The following is a 19910-nucleotide window of genomic DNA, read 5'->3' as shown; positions in this document are numbered from 1 at the left end:
ACATATCACCTATTGCCAGTCCTGGATCAACTGGATCATCCGGATCATCGATCATGTCGTCTTCAAACTCTCGCCTCACGTCCCGTTCCCGACCCCGTCGCTCTGCTGCCTCGTCTCTTAACAGGTGTCTCGATCAGAAGAAACCTATGTTCGACCGCCCCTTCAGGTCGACTCGTGTCCGTGAGGCCATGGACATGACTGGCTGGTCGGTGGAGACCAAGTCTCGTTGGCGCTTGATCCAGACGCTCCCGTGGGTTGGTGTTGGTATTGGCCTGGCCCTCTCTGGTTTCCTCGCCTGGTATGCTTGGCAAGCTGTCCCGACTATCTTCTACAACATTGTCCTCAACGAGGACTTCAGCTCCGGTACCATTGACCCCTCTGTCTGGAACCATGAAGTCCAGTTGGGCGGCTTCAACAACGGTGCTTTCGACATGACAACCAACAATGGAACCAACGCTTACGTCAAGGACCAAATGCTTCATATCGTCCCTACCCTGACCAGCTCCGTCGTGGGGGATGCGGCGATTCTCAATGGCTACACCTTCAACCTTACTGCCGACGGAACATGTACTTCCGACCTTGCAACTGACTGTGTCACTTCTTCGAACGCATCTCTCGGTGTTGCTCTCCCTCCCATCCGCTCTGCCCGTCTTAACACGAAGGGCAAGTATGCAATCAAGTACGGTAAGGTCGAAGTCACCGCCAAGCTCCCTGCTGGAGACTGGATGTGGCCTGCGATCTGGATGATGCCTACCGAAGATGTCTACGGCGCTTGGCCTAGGTCAGGCGAAATCGACATCATGGAATCCAAGGGTAACGCCCCGTCTACCAAGATGCAAGGTCGTGACTACGTGTCATCTACCCTCCAATGGGGCCCCTCCGCTTCCCTCAACCGATACTGGAAGACGACCAAAACGGCACGCGAACTCCACGGAGACTTTAGCAAAACCTTCAACACCTTCGGTCTGGAATGGACCCCGGACTACGTCTTCGCTTACGTCAACTCCCGTCTCCGTCAAGGTCTCTCCCTTCGCTTCACCAAGTCCTTTTACGAACGCGGTGGCTTTCCCTACGTCCTGAATAACACGCTCATCTCCGATCCCTGGACGGGACTCAATGCGACTGATCCCAACAATGCCGCACCCTTCGATCAAGAGTTCTACCTTATCCTCAACGTCGCTGTTGGTGGAACGAATGGCTATTTCGCCGATGGTGTCGATGAGAAGCCTTGGGCGGATGCTACGACGACAGCTAGGAGGGACTTTTGGGGTGCGAAGGAGGAATGGTATCCCACCTGGCCTGCTGAGGAAGAACGTGGCATGATCGTCAAGTCCGTCAAGATGTACCAGTACACGGGTCAGGAGAAGCGTTACCTTTAACCTTTGTGATACTTCGTATTCTTTCTTAACCTCTTGACTCAACAATATCCTAACTTTTTAGAATTATACTACAGGCCTTTAACACACGCCACACATCACTCAATTCGGACCATTCTTATTCCCACAAGCCAATCCCTGCACCGCACTCCCACTCCTCATGTAACAAATCTTCTGCTGACGACAAGCCTCAGTAACACACTTCGGCGTCCTCACACTGCCCGCCGTCTCAAAGAAATTATACTTCTCGACCAACGCACCGGTACCATCAGCCTCCATCTCCCTCGTCACACGATCCCAGAACGTAGCGTTAAGGGGAGCGTCGGTGGGCCAAGTACCATTCGGGTCGTACGTCTCGCGGGAGGAGTAGAGGAAGGTCCAGGGGACTGCGTCGTCATTCACTGCCTCTGAGACATTCCCGTAAAAGTTGTGTGCATCCATGATGGAGAAAGATTTAGCGTCGACGTCGTAGTACCTCCATCCACCATTCAACCCACCAAGCGGAACGAGAGACTTTCCAATCCAGGCAGTCATGAGCGGGTCAGAGGTATTCCACGACCCAGCCACGAACTCGGTTCCGTTCTTCGTAGCGGGGGCGTCGTAATAGACATTGAACATATCCCGATGCGTGTGTCCAAAGAACGTGGCAGCGATAACATGCGGCGAGAACCTTTGCACAATCGAGTAAAACAGGTTAGGCGCGTTCAACACCGGACTCGAACCATCGTACCCAGAAGGAACGTGTCCGACGATCCAGACACGCTGGCCGGCATCCTCGGCAGCTTGCAACTCGTCCGTCAAGAACCTCAACATACCCGAGGAATCGGGGTTCGTGGTGTTGACGTAGTTAAAGTAGTTGTTCTTGTACCAGAAATCAGTGTTAAGGGTGATGATTTTCAATCCCTGCTTGGTGACCGTAGAGAACGCAGCATAATGCTTCTTGGCCTCCGCAGCAGTCTCCTCATCAATCCACTCATTCTCCTTCCACAAATCCGCATAGAAATCATACTCCCACTGAAACTCACTCTCCGTCATACCCTGCCCCTCACCCCACCAAAACGGCGTATTCTGATCCGAGGGAAAAGAGTCATGGTTACCCAAAGCAGGGTACATCGGAACATTCCCCATCTGCGCCTTGAACGTCTTGAGCGTCATCCACTCGTCGTATTTCTGGTACGCACGGGATAATTGCCAGGCTTTGTCGTGGGAGGTGATATCACCCGTGAAGATTGAGAAAGAGGCATTCGCGAGGTATGGCTGCATGTGGTCGAACATGGACAACATCAACTCACCAGGCGTGTCACAGCCAAAGTTACCATAGCGTGCAGCGGGAGCGAGAGGCGAGCTCGGAGAAGCAGCGTTGAACGAGTCGGAACGACAACACATTCCCGCATCGGTGCAGTTACCCTCGGAACCAACGACGTACCGGGGATCATAGTGCGAATCAGAGAGGTGAATAACGCGGATAGTCTTCCCGCTACCCTGGGGCTCAACAGCACCCGAAGGTTTCGGCTTCGCGAACCACTGGCTCTCATCGATCGCGATGGGCGCGGGGAGGGGACAATACCCACCCAACTGCTGCGCACAAAACAACTGCATATCATCCGTCGTGACATCCATCCTCGCCAACACCTGCGCAATATACGGACCCAATTCATCGCTTGCATACTGCTTCTCACATTTCTCGTCTGTCGCGAAGCCATATTTCTTGCACGTATTTTGCAGGAGAGCGGGGATTTCCTCTGGGTGGGATAACGCCAAAAACTTGGCGACGGTTACGCCGGCGATACATTTTGAGCAGTTACCTTCGAATGCGGAGGAGGTGATGATACCGTCGATTTGTTGTTGCGCGAAGAGTGCGATTTGGGAGGCGTTGAATTGGAGGGGGGTGGGTTGGGGGGAGGAGGCGTCGATGGGGGGGACGCCGTAGTTTCCGGCGTAGACGAGGTCGGGGCCGCCGCGGAGGGGGAGGGTTGCGTTGGAGTTGTTGGTGGAGTAGGTCACCGAAGCGGAGGGAGACGATGACGAGGCATGCTTTCCCCATCCCTTACCGTGGTTATCGCTTCCGTGAGCGAGAGCAACACCGGACGCACCGAGGAGCACGGTGATCAAAGCGTTCAGCTGCATCGTGCGTATCGCAGATCAGTTGAGAACCGTTCTCGTACTTGAAGACGAGGACCTTATATAATAAACACCCCCATCAAAAAAGAGCGCAGAGGTTGACCAAAAGCGGATCATGGAGCCGGACGAGAGAAGGCCATGTTGGCTGACGAAGAAAATGTCGCACGGAGGGGTATGATAGACTCGTAAATTGCGGGCATAAGCTTTCGTGTTGGCAGGTTTGGGACGGTGCCCGTCGATCTTTGCCGTCCAATACAGCCATTGCAATTGTCACCTTGAGGTATTTTTGGGCGGGTCGATAATGGTGCGCGCAGAAGCGAGAGCGAGATGGACAGAGGGAGTGCAGGTTGCAGAGTGCTATGCGTACGCGATAGCTGTTCCCTCTCCATCCGTTAACCCTTCCTGTCTATTGCATGTCTATTGCATTTACAAAGGGAAGGATCAATCAGCAACGGCTGGGGAAGCGTGTGGAGTGCAGCGAACAACGAAGAACTAATCTATCAACTCGGATCATCTCCCGCACATGCACCGGCAGTTGAAATGAACACCCGAATGAATCCGCCCGGAACTCAACTATTCGGATTCATCCAGCCAACCGGCACCGGCGCCGGCCCTCAGATCCGTGCGCGCGCGTCCCCGGCAACAAGTGACGACCGACGGCAAAAGTCACACACCGGTCTCATCTCAATCGCCTCTGACGACTTTGCGATCGCTGTGTGTAAGTGGAGGCTGCGCTCCGTGCCGACATTTCTTTTTAGCGCCACCGATTTGTCATTCCGAGAGACCAACTCCGAAAAGAAAAGAAAAGCTCTTCGACGGCCGATCCGAGTCAGCTGCACCCCGGAACGCTCATTCTCCGCGGTGTAGCCTCCCTCATATACACGAGGCGGTGCAGAATGCGTGGCCACCCGCTCTCGCAATAAATACCCCTCCACTCCTCTCCCCCCTGGCCGAGATCTTCCATCTGCCAAGATGTTCAACGTCCCGGTCTTCAGGTTACCACAACCCACACCGTGGAAGACATGGTCTTCCCGTCGCCTCATGTTGACGCTCCACGTCGTCAACGCCCTCGCCCTCCTCTTCGAGGGCTACGACCAAGGTGTCATGGCCGGCGTCAACGAATCCCCCGACTACATCCGTCTCATGAATCTCGGACCCGGCATCATCGGAAACCTCGTCTCCAAAAACAACGTCATCAAACAAGGTGGCATCGTCGCCATCTACTACCTCGGATCCATCGTGGGTGGTTTGTGGGGCGGTGGCCTCTCCGATAAATATGGACGTATTTTCGGAATCATGTTTGGTGTTTTTTGGAGTGTCCTTGGTGGTGCGCTTCAAGCCGGTGCGCAAAACACGAATTGGATGCTTTGTGCACGACTCATCACGGGTATCGGAACGGGCTTCTTGAATTGTATCATCCCTTCCTACACCGCCGAGACATCTGAAGCCAAATCGCGTGGAGGCGCAATCTCGACCGTGTTCTTGGCGAATTATACGGGTATCACCATCGCTTACTGGCTCGCATTCGGCGTCTCCTTCCCCGACCCCGAAGGCTCCTTCCGTTGGCGCTTCCCGCTCGCATTCCAATGCGTTCCCGGTATTCTGTTGGGAATGTCGATCATGTTCATGCCCGAATCACCACGCTACCTCATCAAAGTCGGCCGCGACGAAGAAGCCCTCGAGATCCTCGCCAGACTCCGCGCGAATGGCGACGCGAACCATCCGGACGTCAAACTCGAATACGCAGAAATCATTGAAGTCATCGAGGAGGAACGGAAGATGTCGCTTACCAATGCTCCTTGGCGGATGATTCTGGGGCTTGGGACAAAGGGTAGGCATTTTGCGAGACGTGCGAATCTGGCCATGTGGTTGCAGATTTTGGCTCAGCTTGGGACTGGAATTAGTGCTACGACGGTGTATTCTCCGGTGTTGTTTGGACAGGCTGGGTATGGTGATGTCAAAGCGCGGTGGTTGGCCTCGCTGAACAATACCGTCGGAATCCTGGGTTCGATCATCAATATCGTCACCATCGATCGTCTTGGCCGCCGCAAGCTCTTGATGGGAGGCGCGGCGCTCTTGGGCGTCTTCATGTTCCTCACGGGAGGATTCTCGCAAGCAACATCCATGCACCCCGAAAAATCCGCACAATTCGGTGCCGCATCCGCCGCGTTTATCTTTTTGTTCACCCTCACGTATTCGTGTACGTGGTGTCTCTGTCCCTTTATCTACGCCGCGGAAATCTGGCCATCCTCCGTCCGTGGACAGGGAAACGCGTTCGGCGTAGTCGGTTGGTCACTCGGACTCGGCGCCGGAACGTTGTCTGTACCAAAGATGTTGGAAAGCTTGGATTATAATGCGTTTTACGTGTTTGGGGCGTTGAATGTTGCCTGGGTTCCTGTTGTGTATTTGTTTTTCCCAGAGACTGCACAGCGCTCGCTCGAGTCGATTGAGATCCTTTTCTCGACAAAGTCTCCGCTTAACTTCCATGAGGAACGGGCGTATCAGGCTGCTATTCGGTCCAACCCGGGTCTCGACACCGCCGAACTCTCCGGACTATCACGGATGGAGGACCCGGAGATGGCGGCGAAGCAGACGAAGCATCAGGAGTATGCGAGGGGTGGACATGGAGCTGGTGAGGGCGAGGCGGAGGATAAGAGGCGGGAGTGGGCGCATGAGGAGGCGAGTCAAGGGCAGAGGAGGGTGGAGATGAGTGGGGCGAGTACGGCTGTGCCGAGTGCGGCGCATTCGAGTGATGATGATGAGAGTTTTGGGGAGAAGAGGGGGTTGTAGATGGGATGATATAGACTTTTTGCATAGATCATATAGACGTTCGTTTGATACAGATACCGATCATTACTACCTACTTGAGCTCTCAAGTGTCCAGCGTTCATGACTGATCAGGAAGTCGACGTTGTATATGATCAAACATATTATTGTCATCGACGTCGTTCGCTGCTCGTCAGCCGGAGGGCTTGCCGAAGTGCCCAATTTCCCCAGACGCGGGAAACCCCACACAAAACACCAAAAGAGTGCGCGGCAGGTGAAAGGCCTGGCAAACCTGAGATGAACGAGGCGATCCACTCAATCGACAATGAGCGCACCATCATGGACAAAGGGATCAGAGAGTGCGACAATGGGTGGTGGTGCTGATGCCATGGGAGGAAAGGCGGGACAGCCGGTTATGAGTTGTAAGAGTTGTCGCAAACGGAAGGTGCGTTCAATCATGTTCAAGGGTGTGTGCGTAGAGACTCATTGCTGGACAGATCAAATGTAATAGGGTGTTACCGTCATGCGCTAATTGTATCGAGTTCAAGATGGAGTGTGTCTACGATGCTGTACCCAAGAAACGAGGGCCAAAGACGGAGATCATGGAGCAATTGCTCAAGAGGTTTGAGAGGGTGGAGCAACTGATGGGAGGGGGTGCAGTTCATTCTGGTGGTGAATCAAGCACAACAGGGGCAGGGGATGTGAAGGCGACCGGTGGAAGCAAAGGGATCAGCGAGGTTAACGAGAAACTGAAGCAGTTGACAACGAGCTTGGAGCAGAGGCAGATTGCACAGCCCAGACGACCAATACTGCAGTCAACACCTTCAACGCAATCGGCGCCCTCCCCTCTCGCCGTTGTCGATCTGGATCAGCAAACGGAGCAGTACCTCGTCGACGTCTACTTCGCCCACATCCACGCCAAGCCTTTCGGATTTCTATCACCGCACCCACAACGACGGCCACAAGCACTCACCCTGGCAATATGTGCCGCAGCATCACACTTCATCGCTTCCACCCGACTCCTCCAGCCTCCACACCCCATCCCCGCCTCACTCACCCTCCTCACCCAAGCCCGCCAATCACTCGGCATGGACATCGACAATCCATCCCTCTCAGTAATCCAGACCCTCCTTGTTTTATCGCAAACTGCGTATGGTCTGGGCATGGGCCCCAAAACCGCAGTATGGGTCGACATCGCCGTTCGACACGGTATCTTCCTCTCCTACCACACCAACCCACCCTCCGACGACGCAACACGGGCATACTGGACAGGCGTCGTTCTGGAGCGTTTATTGGGCGTCGAGGGACTCCGGATGCCCGCGGTGCCGGATGATGTTGTACGACACGGACCACCGGAGATTCAGGGTGTTGATAGGAGGTTGTGTGAGATCGTTGGAATATTGGGGATGGGGGTGGCATACGCACTTGCGGGGGGTGTCAAAGGGGATTCGCATTTCCCGTGGCATGCGCAGTCCAGACTGCACGCTATCCGTTCGGCACTCGATGTGTTTCGGGCGAAGTTCGACGAGGATCTCGTTCTAACGCCTTCTGCGGCCCCGGAACCAGGACCGGTGAGTTATGAGGGGCAGATGGTGGGTGATATGCAATACTCCTACAACATCCCCTTTTCTCTCCCGGCTGCAGTGGCGAGGGCGACGTGGAGCGAGGATGGGGCACGCGCAAAGTTGGGAAGACCCGATGGCCCGAGTTGGTTGTTGGTTAGGGTGGTCTGGCATGTTGTCCATATCCTCCTCTACCGGGATTTCCTACCATTGGAGGCACCACCATCCACTGCACAGGGTGGGTTGGGGTACAATGCGCAACAAGCATGGCAGGCGGATGCGGTGACGACTTGTTTGGAGCACGCTGATCACATCGTCGATATATGTACTGCGGCGACGGAGGCGGGGACGGTATGGCCCGCGTTCGTGGGATATGCGGTTTTTGTTGCGGGGTTGGTGCACACACACACACTCTACTACCCCGATAAAGCGAGTGCGGCACAAGGTCATATCGTGCGTGAAGTGCAGTGGTTGGAGAAGGTGAGGGAGAGGTGGGCGGGGATGGGTCATTTGTGTGAGGTGATGAGAGCGATATACAAGGCGCATGGACAATTAGTGCGACAACGGAAGGGTATGGGGACTGGGTTTGGGTTTAGTGGATTTTGGGAGAGGTATGAGGGAGTTGGTGGGGTGGGGTGGGAAAAGGGGATGGTATCTATGACGGAGGTGGGACGTGAGGTCGAGGCGGATGAGGTTTTCGATGAGGATGCTGAGGGGGAGGAGGTGGAGGATGAAGGGATGGTTACGCCGATGCCGGGGATGCCGGGGTTACATCGGACGATGACTGGATCCTCGGCTGTTTCGATGTATTCTAATACGGGATCTATATATGGTGGGGAGGAGGGCAGGAGTATATCTTCTGCGAGCGGGAACAAACGACGGAGGGCGTCGCATGAGAGTCAATACCCATCGCAGAGCTTGAGCCCCACAGCGGGGTTCGCCAGCATCACGGTTCCACAGCCCACGATGAACGAGCGATTGATGAACCCCTTTGGATCATTTGCGTCGACACCATCTCCTGATCTTCCGGTTCCTGAGGGGCATATTCCATCACAGAGTCCGACGGGATTCTTGCAGAGTTTGTATGGTGTCGAGGGATTAGGTGGGACGGATTTAAATGGGATGGAGTTAATGCACCCCAGTGAGGATTTTAGTATTCAGAGTGAAGGTGAGATGGAGGAGTTGCAGGGGAGGATGGATGAGGCGGCGTTGACGGATGAACAATTGGGAGCTTGGATGAGTGGGGAGACGTGGCGGTAATCTGTTCTTGGTAAGCATGGTGCCCAGGTGGTTTCGTAATTTATATTACTAGCGATACCTTGCATACTTCATCATACTATCTTAACATTTTAGATCATATCATATCGCATCATTCACTCTCTACCCTCTTCCTCCACGAACTCCACGGCGTCGGGGTATCTCAAACCACCCTGCCTCCTCACCTCATCCATCACCTTCAAAACCTCCACAGTCTCCGACCACGGAATGGTCTCGCTCTGCAAATCTCCATCACGGATACACCGCGCAACCTCATCCGCCTCCCAAAACAATCCCATACCACCATTCGGCGCATCAAACGTCTTCTTCTCCAAATCCTGTACTAAACCTCCTCCACTCGGGATCTCGAACTCGTATTTCTTGGGTTCTTCGCCGAGTTTGTGTACGGTGAATTCAGTTGGTCGGAAGGGTGGCCACGGGACGGTGATTTCTCCTTTGGTGCCTTGGAGCTTGAAGGCGGGACCGGCGGTGCAGGCGTGCATTCCGATGCTGGCGTTGGCGACTGCGATCACATTGCCAGTATCGCGGGGGAATGAGAGCATCATTGATACGTGCTCATCAACATCGACGCCGTGACCGAGTTTCTGCATGGAGGAGCCGAGGACTGTGGGGGTTTGGCGAGAGGAGGGAGGGAGGGTGTGGTAGACGGTTTGGAAGATCCACTTTAATGGGTATGCGCCGAGATCGAGAAGTGCGCCGCCTGCGAGGTCTGGGTTGACGATACGGTGTTGTGGATCAATGTTGTATGGGTCGAAGTCTTGACTGAGTTCTGCGAATACGCGTCTCAGCTCTCCGATTTCGCCGTTGGCGATAAGTTCGCGCATCTTGATCGATACCGGGAAGAATCGAGTCCATACAGCCTCCATGAGGAAGAGGTTGTGTTGCTTTGCGACGCGTTGGAGGTGGGCTGCTTGGGCTGCGTTGACGGTGAAGGGCTTTTCGCACAACACGTGTTTTCCGGAGCGGAGAGCGAGGAGGACGTGAGGATAGTGGTGGGAGTGAGGGCTGCTGACGTATACGACATCTGCGACATTTTTTTTAGCATTATTCCCAAGCCAATGAACGTGATTCCATACCGACGTTAGGGTCACTTGCCAAGTCCTCATATGACCCATAAGCTTTGGCTTCAGGCGCCTTGATCCGGTGGATGAATTCCTCAGCCGGTGCGATGCCAAGATGGGAAGCGACAGCCACAATCTTGTGTTTCACTATTGGCAAGGTCAGCGACCCTTGTCCACGAGCAAGAGGCGTTACATACCATCCGTAACACCCCTGGTCGCCGGATCAAGCTGGAGATCCTTGGCCATACACCAGGCAATCGCGCCATGACCTGATGGAGACAAATCAGCGCAATTCTAGAGCAACAAAAAACCCTTAGCTACCCATAAAACCCCATCGCAATTCGAATTGACCAGCAGACATTTTTCTGGAGGGTGAGTTCGTGCGGGCCGCGTTCATGAACGATCGCAGAGGCAATTCTGCGCTAATCCCAAAATAGCAAGAATATGAGTTCGAACGTGAGCATGCTAAATTGAACTCTAAAATACAGGCTGATACAACTCTGCGAAAAGCTGATCTAGAATACCGGTACAATATCGCCACCACATGACAACTCCATACTCGTACCGGTTGTACAAGCGAACTGGCCGGCGTACGTTGAAGAAATAGCGGAGGTATTTGGAGCCGGCGCCGAGGTAGATGAGCCTATCAGAAGCAACCTGAGCCACGAAACGGATATCGATTCGCTCAACGACTGCTTGATCATGAATCAGCTTAAGTATTTAGGTAACCTAACTGCTAGCGATACAGTTATAACTGCTATGCCTCAACAACCAGCGCAACCCGGCAGTGTCGAGACGGTCGAGATACCCTATCACACCGATCGCGCTAGCGAGAGTACCTTCGACGACAACGATTCCGATGGAGAGTGCGACGGGAGCTACAGCTCCGACGAAGATTTTGCTGGAGATGATGACAGCGACTATGAGGACCAAGCTGCGACCGGTGACGATGATGGCAGCCATACTGGAAGCGATTCAGACTTTCCCCAACACAGCACTCGCAACAGCAAGGTTCTTGGAGGCAGGAGGGAGGAAGAATATGCGCACTCCACACCACAACAGACCACCACCTTGCTTCACAAACGTCCCCTCCAGGCCCCGGCTTCCTCGCAGAAGGAACAGCCGCTACGCAACCGTCCGGACACATCCTTTCCGACCCCTTCGAGCACTACCCCACCCTCCAACCCCTTCCGCGGCAACTCACACAACCGTGCGCTTCAACCTATCCCACCGAAACCTGCCACCGCCAACTCGTTCACCTTCACTAGTGGCAACCAAACCGGGTCGCCTGCTGCCCTGCCTGCCACGGCCGCGGTAGGCAGGTCTAGCTCTTTTAATGACCGACAATCCAAAGCTGCGCAGGGTTCAAGCGCGCTACGTTGTCATTCATTCGACCCGGTCCCCGAAAGCATCGACATCACGTCTCCGGAAACGTCTAGGACCGTGATTGATCTGCAAGTCAGGAAATTACTTGCGCCGTACTTTACTGGGGATAGGATCAACGCAAGTCAATTAGGTTTCTTGAACGAGAAGGTGACGGACATGCTCTTCGGCGAGTTGAGTAAAGGCTCAGCAGTACAGACAGGAGGACAGGAAGCATGGGGTAGCCAGGCCAAGGCGGAGGTGGGAAAGCTTATTCAAAGGGACTTTGCACCGGCGACGTCAGTACAGACAACTGTCTATCCACCCAGTCGATACCTTCCTCCTCCGTCCTCCTCCGCCACAACTCCCGCACCGGCTACTAGGACTGTTGATCCAACTGCTCCTCTTGCCGGTGTGAGGCTTGATGAAGTCCGACGTGGCGAGGGATGTACAGCTCCCGTGCCCACGGAAGGGAACCCTTTCGCCCGCAAGGAGACCAGGTCCGGAATCCCACCTCCCACAACGGCTCATAGTCCGCCTAGACGTGACGCCGGGAGGGGAATTCAAACCCAAGCTACGTTAGGCCGAAGCAGGATCAGCCGCATGATGGAGGAAGGAAGAGGAAGTTGGTTAGAGGTAGGGCCGACGACGAGGAGGAAGACACCTTGCCATTGCCTCAGCGTACAAGGACGCAACACCTGGGTACGGAAGAACCCGACCCTCCCGTCGAACAAAGGCGTGTAGATCGTCGAAAGCAAAGGCCTGCAACACCGCCTCCGCCCAAGAGGGATAGGAGGCGTAGGCGGCGTGAGATGAAGTTTGGGCCTCCAGCTCCGTATAACTCCACGGGTGGCAAAGTCAGTAAGTCGTTATCAACCTCCAACTTCCAGCTCTAGAGCCAAGACGCAGAGGTTGATGCTTTATGTTTTTGCTATCTTTACCTATCACCCTAAGAGATAACGCAAGAAGCACTCGTTATTATCCTCACTCTTCCTGTGTATACCGGAACCGTCGCAACCACTCTCCTCCGTTCTCCTGTGACAGCCGTCTCTCTCGCTGCTGCTTCGCTCGCCTTGCAATTGAACGCATTTTGACGTTTAAAGGAGGAGGAGGAAGAATGGAATACACCGTACGCAGGGTATAAGGCCAGTGCGTCCTTCCAGAGCACCCTACGTAGGAGTTGATTATCAAGTCTTATTATCTCTTAATATTTATGTACCCAGTATGATACTGAGTATAAAAGAAAGTACATATTGCACACATACAGCTCAAGCAGTGATTGAACAATCCAGAGATCTAAAACTAAGGTATAGAGAAGGAAATAGGTAAGGGAGGAGACGGGGATTGTGCTGTGGGGCGGGGGAGGAGCGGGAGGGTGATAAGCGGTTTCCAATCCCGAATTCACAACTCCGCATTGCTTATTACGGACAAACGAAAGGAGGCCGAGCGTGACGAGACGTCCGACCAGGAGGTAACAGGGCGGGCGAATCTGGCACGTGGGCGTTGGCTTAAGCATAATAAAGACCGGGTTGAATATCAAGGCCGTGTGGTGTAGCCTTTTCGTGCCTATAGTAAGAGAAATAGATTGCCAATGGTAATATCTTGGGATACCCAAACGTTACAGAAAATAAAACCGCTATCATAAACCACCATACAAACTTTGAAAAAAATCAAACCCCTATCTTACAGCTCCATAACATACTGCCTTATTCCCCGGTCGATCGCAAGAATGCTGCCGTATACGACCTCTTCATTGTTGGCGACACTCGGCTAACTCTTGCGCCTTCAAAAGACGTTTGCGCGCGATGACTTTCTTTCCCCCCCTTTGGGCCCAGCTATTTTTCTTCTTTGACGTCCCGTTCTGGTTCTTGTCTTGTTCTCCATGCCCGTGCATGCCATGGCTCCCCTTCTGGTCACAGGAGTGACCAGTGTTATGGTTCGCGTCATGCCTCTTGTTTCGGTCCCCGTCACGATCATCTTTAGGGCTCTTGTCATGGCCAACGTGGTGGACTGTGTCTTGCTTCTGGTCCCGGTGTTCCTCGATGGCGAAGATCAAATCATCGAGGCAAGCAATTCCTCTTAAGGACGGCGCGAATACCCTTCTTTCTCGTGTCCTTGCGTTGCTGATGGTACTGCTGTCTCTGCTCCTTGTAGGACTGTACCTCTTGGTGCTTCAAATCCTCCTTGATTTTGTGAAGATGAGATTCGGCCGCTTTCCCGCGCTTGCGCCGCTTCTTTTCGCCCGCGGTGAGCTTTCCCATGACAGACAACTTTATCGCGAAGTTGAGATTGACCGTGCTCGAACGTAACGACGCAGCAAACGGAGGGACTCTGGCGGAAAAAATTGCTCAACGTTTTCTCAGCTCCAAAGATTTGATGTAAGTGGTGTCGAGTGCAGGTGGACTTGTCGCGCGACCCTATCGGCTAGCGCCCGTATGGGACGGCTTACTTGGGTAGTTCAAGGACGTCACGCTCGTCCCCAATATTCCTGGAATTCGATAATGCAGAAAGCAAGCTTCACCGATGGTGACTCCTGCCGGTGGGACATAGCCGGGTTGTAAGGTTACTGACCGGAAAGTCTTGGCGCTGAACAAACACCCTCACGCTTGCCCGAGCATGCTTCGCATGCAATTTTAGCCATTCCCAGCCAGAAGAAGTCAACGTAACCTTCACAGAACCGAGACTCTTGCATATGTACTGCCATCCATATGTCTATTGGTCGGGAAGACTTTGTCGATGAGGTAAAGGTGCTCGCCATCTCCGCCAGATGATTCATGAGGCGGGCCGGTCATCTATTGGCTTTTTTGATAAAATGGGGAATCATGCCGTGGTTACTTGAGCGAGGATATTGAGGTCACAAGAGGGGCAATTTGAAGGCTGGGCGTCCGGCAAAATCAGTTTGCCCGCCTTTAAGCAATTGAGAGACAGCAGCCGACAAGAGAGGCAAGCATGGTGAGGGAGATATTACCGGCGGCTATTGAGTGTTCACGTCATGTGGCCCACCAGACACCCGGCCGGTATAATGATTGCCACCCATGCTTGCCGCCCCACCCCCACACCTGCGATCTGGCGGGGTGCTTATAACGATGAAGCCCCTACTTCAATTGCAACCGTCAACCCGAACGAACAACTCCATATCCAGGTAAGCCGTTCCTCTTCCTTGTTTGACCAGCTTTACTGCGGTGTATTAGGCTATCGTGTCGTCCTGGTGACGCGCCGTGTCTTGAGAACCCGGGTAAGTCATTCCTCTTCCTTGCCTGACTAGCGTTACAGTGGCCTATCGTGGGTCCATGTCGTCGAGGGTGGTGACCTTGAGGCATGACGAGGGGGTATGGAATCTCAGCAACAAACAGCTCTGTCTCGTCGATGGTGATTCAGCAGAAATGCAGGCTCCTCCTGAATGGCCCCGTGCAAACCGGGGTTTGGCAAGCTATCTGTCGTGGTTTCTCCGGGAACCTGACAGTCTTGCCGACTGAATCCGAACCGTGCTATGCATCTTTAGGTTCGGATTGGCGAATACTGCTATAACCGCACATGTTGATGCATCGACATGGCGGTGGAACGACACTGCGGGGTCTTTTTACCGTGTATCGGCTCCTTCGCGCAGGAATCGAACACGACCTATTATTCTACGCTTCTGTGATGGAAGCCCGGGAGGCCAGGTTGGCTAGAGGATCCGCGACGATGTATACGTTCTACACTTTTTGTACCAAAGTGAGAGTTGAGGTCGCGCAGTAACATACCTGAGGAACCGGAGGGCATCGACGATTGAACATGAGTATGGTCGCGCAAGGTCGCGGTCATGTTTGGTGCAGCCTATCGTGGTCCATGTCGTCGAGGGTGGTGACCTTGACACATGTCGAGGGGGTTGAGGGGAGCATCGTCTGACCGCCCAGCGATGCTGTGGCCTATCGGTGATTCATGTCGTGTAGGTGGTCGGTCATCTTCACGCTGAATCGCTAGAGACTCTGGGGGTAGGCTTGAGATGTCGAAGCTTGATGACCTTCGTCGTCCGAGGCCGATGTGCGCACATCTTTGCTATGACGAATTGTGACCAATCAAAGAGAAAACGTACGTTTTCCACAAAGGTCTTATCTCTGAGCAAACCGATTCGACTTCATTGTCATTCGGGATGTGTTGCGTAAGTGGGTTTCCGGGATTCTTTGTGCGTTTCGTATCGATCCGTGTTGGGGATTGACGTTGAACGGTCAATCCCAAGTCTGTGTCCCCGTGTGAGGGAAGGAGGGATGGTAGGGGGGTTCTGCCGGTGGACGAGTGATGGACGAACAAGCGCTACGGTACTGAGAGATTATTGGTCGTGATGATATATCATACATTTAAGCTGCACTCTGTCCATAACCCAAACGGATGCGTTCTACTCCAACGTTGCCTTAACCTCCATCAACGCCGTCACTCTACTACGACTTTTCTACGTATACCATACCACGATGTACGCGAAATCCTGAATCATGACGCACTCGTCACCAACGGCGTCAAAGGCTCCGCTCCACCAGCGAAACCGATGCAACGGGAGAACCTCCATGACCGTCAACGATTCGGATACGTCGACGTATGCGATCACAACAATAAGAGCCTATATAGGCCTATGAATCGCCGGTTTGTCGCAGTCATCCATCGAACTAGACATCCGAGTGGGCCTCAGGCGTTCTTCCCGCCGCCCTGAGGCCTCCAAGTAACTTTCACCACCTCCTCCACCGCTACCACCCCCTTAAGCTCAACGACATTAACGACGACGACGATGGAAGAGGTGGAGAGGAAGGAGGAGGCGAAGGTGATCCACAGGTGTACGATTACGAATGGGAAGTAGGGCGGAATGTTGGAAAAGAGGACCTGTGAATTGACTCGTAATAAGCAGAACGTATTGCGTCGTGTAATGGATATCATGTGCTATTACTTCCATAGCATCAGCGATACTCCATCCCGTTACGAGAATGGCAATGTCCAAAGCAATACCAACATACTAGCCCCATATCATACATTCCTCATGCTCCGTCCCTCCTATACCCCAAACCCCTGATCCTCTTCCAAACCTCCCGAACACACCTCTCTTGCCCTTCCCTGGCCGTCTCCCTCCCCGAACCGTTCTCACTCACCGCATCCCCCGCAGGTCGTACCGCGAGATAAAGGCGACTCCCCAATCTCGCCTCCGGTATCTCAGCCACATCCGGATCACCTTCAGGAGGGGAATTACATGTCGTAATCAACCCACCTGCCTCGACGAGGATGGCCCATCCTGCACAGACATCCCACTCCCAACATCCGCCTTCCCAGAAGATGTCGAGAGAGCCAGCGGCGACATATGCCATGTCCAAAGCTGCGGAGCCGAGGCTGCGGATGCCATGGACCATTCCACCAGGTGCTCTCAGGGCTGGTAATATTGGTGGCGGTGTATCTTGCTGCGTGGGTATGGGCGTGTGCGAAGGTGTCGGAATCGATGCGCCGGGCGTATGTGGCCCTGGTGGCGGAGCGATGGAGGGGGATGATGCCAGCGTAACGAATGATTCGATCTTTCGCGCCAAAGTGCTGTCCACGCTCAGTCTTCGGTCCTTCCCCCACTCTACGGCGAGTAGGCATCCTTGTGGTGCATTTGGCGGTATCGGTGGTGGAGGTTGGATGAGTGGTAACGAAGTCGTGGAATCGAATGTGGGTGCTCGGAGGAGACAGTGCGTGTTCATGTAGGCTCCGCATCCCTTTGCACCCGAGAAGAGTTGGTCGAGCATGGGTGCGTAGATGACGCCCATGACGGGTATTCCGTCGAGCGCGAAACCGATAGAGATGCATGTTAGGGGGAATTGGTGGACGTGGTTGACGGTGCCGTCGAGAGGATCTACGATCCAGGTGGGTTCACCAGTGACGAGATATGGCCGCTCGGATGAGGGAAGGGAAGCCTCGTATGACTCTTCCCCGAGGAATTTGTGAGAGGGATAGCGATTGTGTATCCGTGTGCGGAGCAGATGTTCGAGGGCATGGTCAGTGGAGGTCACCAAGTCGACTGCGTTCTTCTTTTGTTGAGCAGCTGTTGCGGAGGAGGAGGATTGAGAAGGTCGACGTAGGGACAGGGAGGCATCACGGAGTAGCGCACCGGCTTCGACAGCGAGTTCGACCGCGAAACGGTGCAGTTCGTGTAGGTCAACGGCCATGTCAGTACCGTTCGCCATCAGGAATTCCTTCCTCGGGATCAATGGAGGACGTCTGGCTTTGCCGTTACCGTCGGATTAATGTCGTTCCGTGAGGTGTACTTTGTGTGGGGAACCCCAAATCACGTGCCGGCCCGACGCTCACGAAGAGTCCGTGCGTGAAACTGCCGAGGGAGGGAGGACAAGCAATTGCGATTGACAAGGCCTTCGGTATAAGGTAAGGTGCGCCCCTCTCCTCCTTCCAACCCAGCCAGCACTTAACATAGTTGATACCATCGACTAGATCATGACCTCCGCCTTCGTCCCGCCCATCTACCACGATGTCGGCCCTGATATCCCCCTCGACACCTCCTACCCCCACAAGATCCGTCTCTTCGGTCATCCGGTGACGCACTCGCTATCCCCTCTCCTTCACTCGACGCTTTACAAGAACCTCAACCTTCCATGGACCTACACTCTCTACGAATCCTTCTCCCTTACCGACTTCTTCAACATGGACGAGACTGCGATCGATCCCGTCGACTCGGTGTATACCTTTGACGTCAATGGCCGCGCAGACCATCCCGGACGCAACGTTCCCGGTCCTCTCGCCCAAGAACCATTCCTCGGCGCCTCGACGACAATGCCACACAAAATTACCATCATCCCTCACCTCGACGCCATCACCCCAGCCTGTGCCGCCATCGGCGCATGCAACACCATCTTCCTCCGCCGTCCATCGGCCGACTTCCCAACACCAAAACACTGGTCCGACAAGATTCTCGTCGGTACCAACACCGACTGCGTTGGCGTACGAGAAGCCTTACTCCACGGGTTCCGTCATGCTTTCCCCGGTGCAGAGGTACCCAAGGGCAAGAACGCATTGATCATCGGAGGAGGCGGCACGACCCGTTCGAGCTCGTATGCGCTTCACACCTACTTTGGCGCAAATACGATCTACATCCTCAACCGTGATCTCGCGGAAACGGAGGCGGTGAAGGCGCAGTTCATGTCCCTCGGTGTCAAGATCGTCGCGGTGGATTTGGAGGAGGATGAGCTTCCCTGGGTGAAGGAGGGCACGGAGGCACCGTTTTGGGTGGTTGGGTGCGTACCGGATATTCCCCCGGTTTCCGACGCAGAGAAACGCGTTCGCGAGTTATCACAAAAGATCTTGGCGGCGCCGTTGCCTACCGAACCCACGAACGGAGTATCGCAGGGTAAGAACGGCGTGTTGTTGGATATGTGCTACAAGCCCCGCTGGACGACGTTGCTTCAGACCGCCTCGGCATCGGGATGGGAATGTGTGGAGGGTATTGAAGCTATGATTGAACAGGGTGTGGAGCAGGTCTTGTTGTGGAGTGGTAGGATGAGGGAGGAGTGTGATATGGATATGGTGGCGGAGATTATCAGGAAGGCGGATGAGGTTGGGCAAAAGAAGGAGGCGGAGAAGAAGTAAGATAGGGGATGTACGATCACCAAAGGTGCGCAAGGATTGTTGTATTGAGCTTGAAGTGAAAAATATACTTATGCTCGACCTATTACTAGTACATGAAGGGTTTATGGCATAAAACCTCTGTTTTGGGCAAGACTAGACCATAAGCGGTAGGGATCGCCGGGTCTGGGAAGGTCCCATGGTAGCAAGAGGCCCCATGGTAGCACCGGAAAAAAGGTTGGGTGACGGAAATCGACGAAAATCGGACTGGACCTAGAGAACCCGGAAAGGGTAGGGCCAGCAAAACTTTAAGGTACTAGCTCCATCGTGAGCGAAGATATTGACGCTTGAATGCCAGATTCTTACAAGATACGTTGTATAGTTGTCAAACATATCATTCCCATTGGAAAAATCGTGGTGTCGAGGACGATATGTTGGATCCAGGTACTAGCTTGCAAACAATGTCAACTCGGGAAATTCTATCATCAAACATATCATTCTGATCGGAAAAATCGTGGCGTCGAGGGCGATATCTTGGATTCAGGTACTAGCGCGAAAAACGTAATTTCTCTTCGCAGTAGGAAAATGATTATCACATATCTCATCGAAGCAAAACCCCAACCTAAAGTCATGAAAACGTCATCTCACCCAAGAACTGTATTCTCGTTGACAAGGTGAAAACTTCTGAGAAAGGGTTAGGGTTAGGGTTAGGGTTAGGGTTAGGGTTAGGGTTAGGGTTAGGGTTAGGGTTAGGGTTAGGGTTAGGGTTAGGGTTAGGGTTAGGGTTAGGGTTAGGGTTAGGGTTAGGGTTAGGG

General features: G+C 53.8%; 8 protein-coding genes across 8 annotated transcripts; 5 read left to right on the top strand and 3 right to left on the bottom strand.

Moving 5' to 3' along the window:
• Positions 1–194: 194 nt before the first annotated feature.
• On the top strand, positions 195–1379 carry SAICODRAFT_53916 (concanavalin A-like lectin/glucanase; the record flags this gene model as incomplete). The annotated part of the gene is made up of 1 exon (XM_019169246.1): positions 195–1379. The coding sequence occupies one exon, from the start codon at positions 195–197 to the stop codon at positions 1377–1379; it is 1185 nt and encodes a 394-aa protein (XP_019025702.1).
• A 66-nt stretch (positions 1380–1445) lies between these two features.
• Positions 1446–2521, bottom strand: SAICODRAFT_29322 (uncharacterized protein). The gene has a single exon (XM_019167377.1). It carries the CDS (start codon positions 2487–2489, stop codon positions 1479–1481), a length of 1011 nt encoding a protein of 336 aa, XP_019025701.1. The 5' UTR covers positions 2490–2521; the 3' UTR covers positions 1446–1478.
• A 1948-nt stretch (positions 2522–4469) lies between these two features.
• On the top strand, positions 4470–6297 carry SAICODRAFT_17593 (uncharacterized protein; the record flags this gene model as incomplete). The annotated part of the gene is made up of 1 exon (XM_019165834.1): positions 4470–6297. The coding sequence occupies one exon, from the start codon at positions 4470–4472 to the stop codon at positions 6285–6287; it is 1818 nt and encodes a 605-aa protein (XP_019025700.1). The 3' UTR covers positions 6288–6297.
• A 291-nt stretch (positions 6298–6588) lies between these two features.
• SAICODRAFT_23857 (uncharacterized protein) lies at positions 6589–9085 on the top strand (the record flags this gene model as incomplete). Its single annotated transcript, XM_019166732.1, has 2 exons — positions 6589–6708; positions 6761–9085. The coding sequence occupies 2 exons, from the start codon at positions 6589–6591 to the stop codon at positions 9083–9085; spliced, it is 2445 nt and encodes an 814-aa protein (XP_019025699.1).
• A 113-nt stretch (positions 9086–9198) lies between these two features.
• SAICODRAFT_54202 (putative oxidoreductase) lies at positions 9199–10525 on the bottom strand (the record flags this gene model as incomplete). The annotated part of the gene is made up of 4 exons (XM_019169271.1): positions 9199–10127; positions 10180–10311; positions 10362–10433; positions 10486–10525. The coding sequence occupies 4 exons, from the start codon at positions 10523–10525 to the stop codon at positions 9199–9201; spliced, it is 1173 nt and encodes a 390-aa protein (XP_019025698.1).
• An 83-nt stretch (positions 10526–10608) lies between these two features.
• Positions 10609–12620, top strand: SAICODRAFT_23855 (uncharacterized protein; the record flags this gene model as incomplete). The annotated part of the gene is made up of 4 exons (XM_019166731.1): positions 10609–10620; positions 10684–12162; positions 12207–12387; positions 12481–12620. 4 exons carry the CDS (start codon positions 10609–10611, stop codon positions 12618–12620), a joined length of 1812 nt encoding a protein of 603 aa, XP_019025697.1.
• Positions 12621–16529: 3909 nt separating this feature from the next.
• On the bottom strand, positions 16530–17687 carry SAICODRAFT_54176 (uncharacterized protein; the record flags this gene model as incomplete). Its single annotated transcript, XM_019169269.1, has 2 exons — positions 16530–16943; positions 17043–17687. 2 exons carry the CDS (start codon positions 17685–17687, stop codon positions 16530–16532), a joined length of 1059 nt encoding a protein of 352 aa, XP_019025696.1.
• Positions 17688–17866: 179 nt separating this feature from the next.
• On the top strand, positions 17867–19281 carry SAICODRAFT_77160 (NAD(P)-binding protein). The gene is made up of 2 exons (XM_019171049.1): positions 17867–17906; positions 17968–19281. Exon 2 carries the CDS (start codon positions 17971–17973, stop codon positions 19117–19119), a length of 1149 nt encoding a protein of 382 aa, XP_019025695.1. The 5' UTR covers positions 17867–17906; positions 17968–17970; the 3' UTR covers positions 19120–19281.
• Positions 19282–19910: the final 629 nt, after the last annotated feature.

Source organism: Saitoella complicata (genome assembly GCF_001661265.1).
Source record: "Saitoella complicata NRRL Y-17804 unplaced genomic scaffold SAICOscaffold_5, whole genome shotgun sequence".
NCBI classification, from domain to species: Eukaryota; Fungi; Ascomycota; class Saitoellomycetes; order Saitoellales; family Saitoellaceae; genus Saitoella; species Saitoella complicata.
This window is presented reverse-complemented; position numbering and strand designations above follow the sequence as displayed.

Coding starts and splice junctions, on each gene's coding strand:
- SAICODRAFT_29322 (XM_019167377.1), bottom strand. CDS start 2,489: ATGTACCCTGCTTTGGGTAACCATGACTCTTTTCCCTCGGATCAGAAT.
- SAICODRAFT_77160 (XM_019171049.1), top strand. CDS start 17,971: ATGACCTCCGCCTTCGTCCCGCCCATCTACCACGATGTCGGCCCTGAT.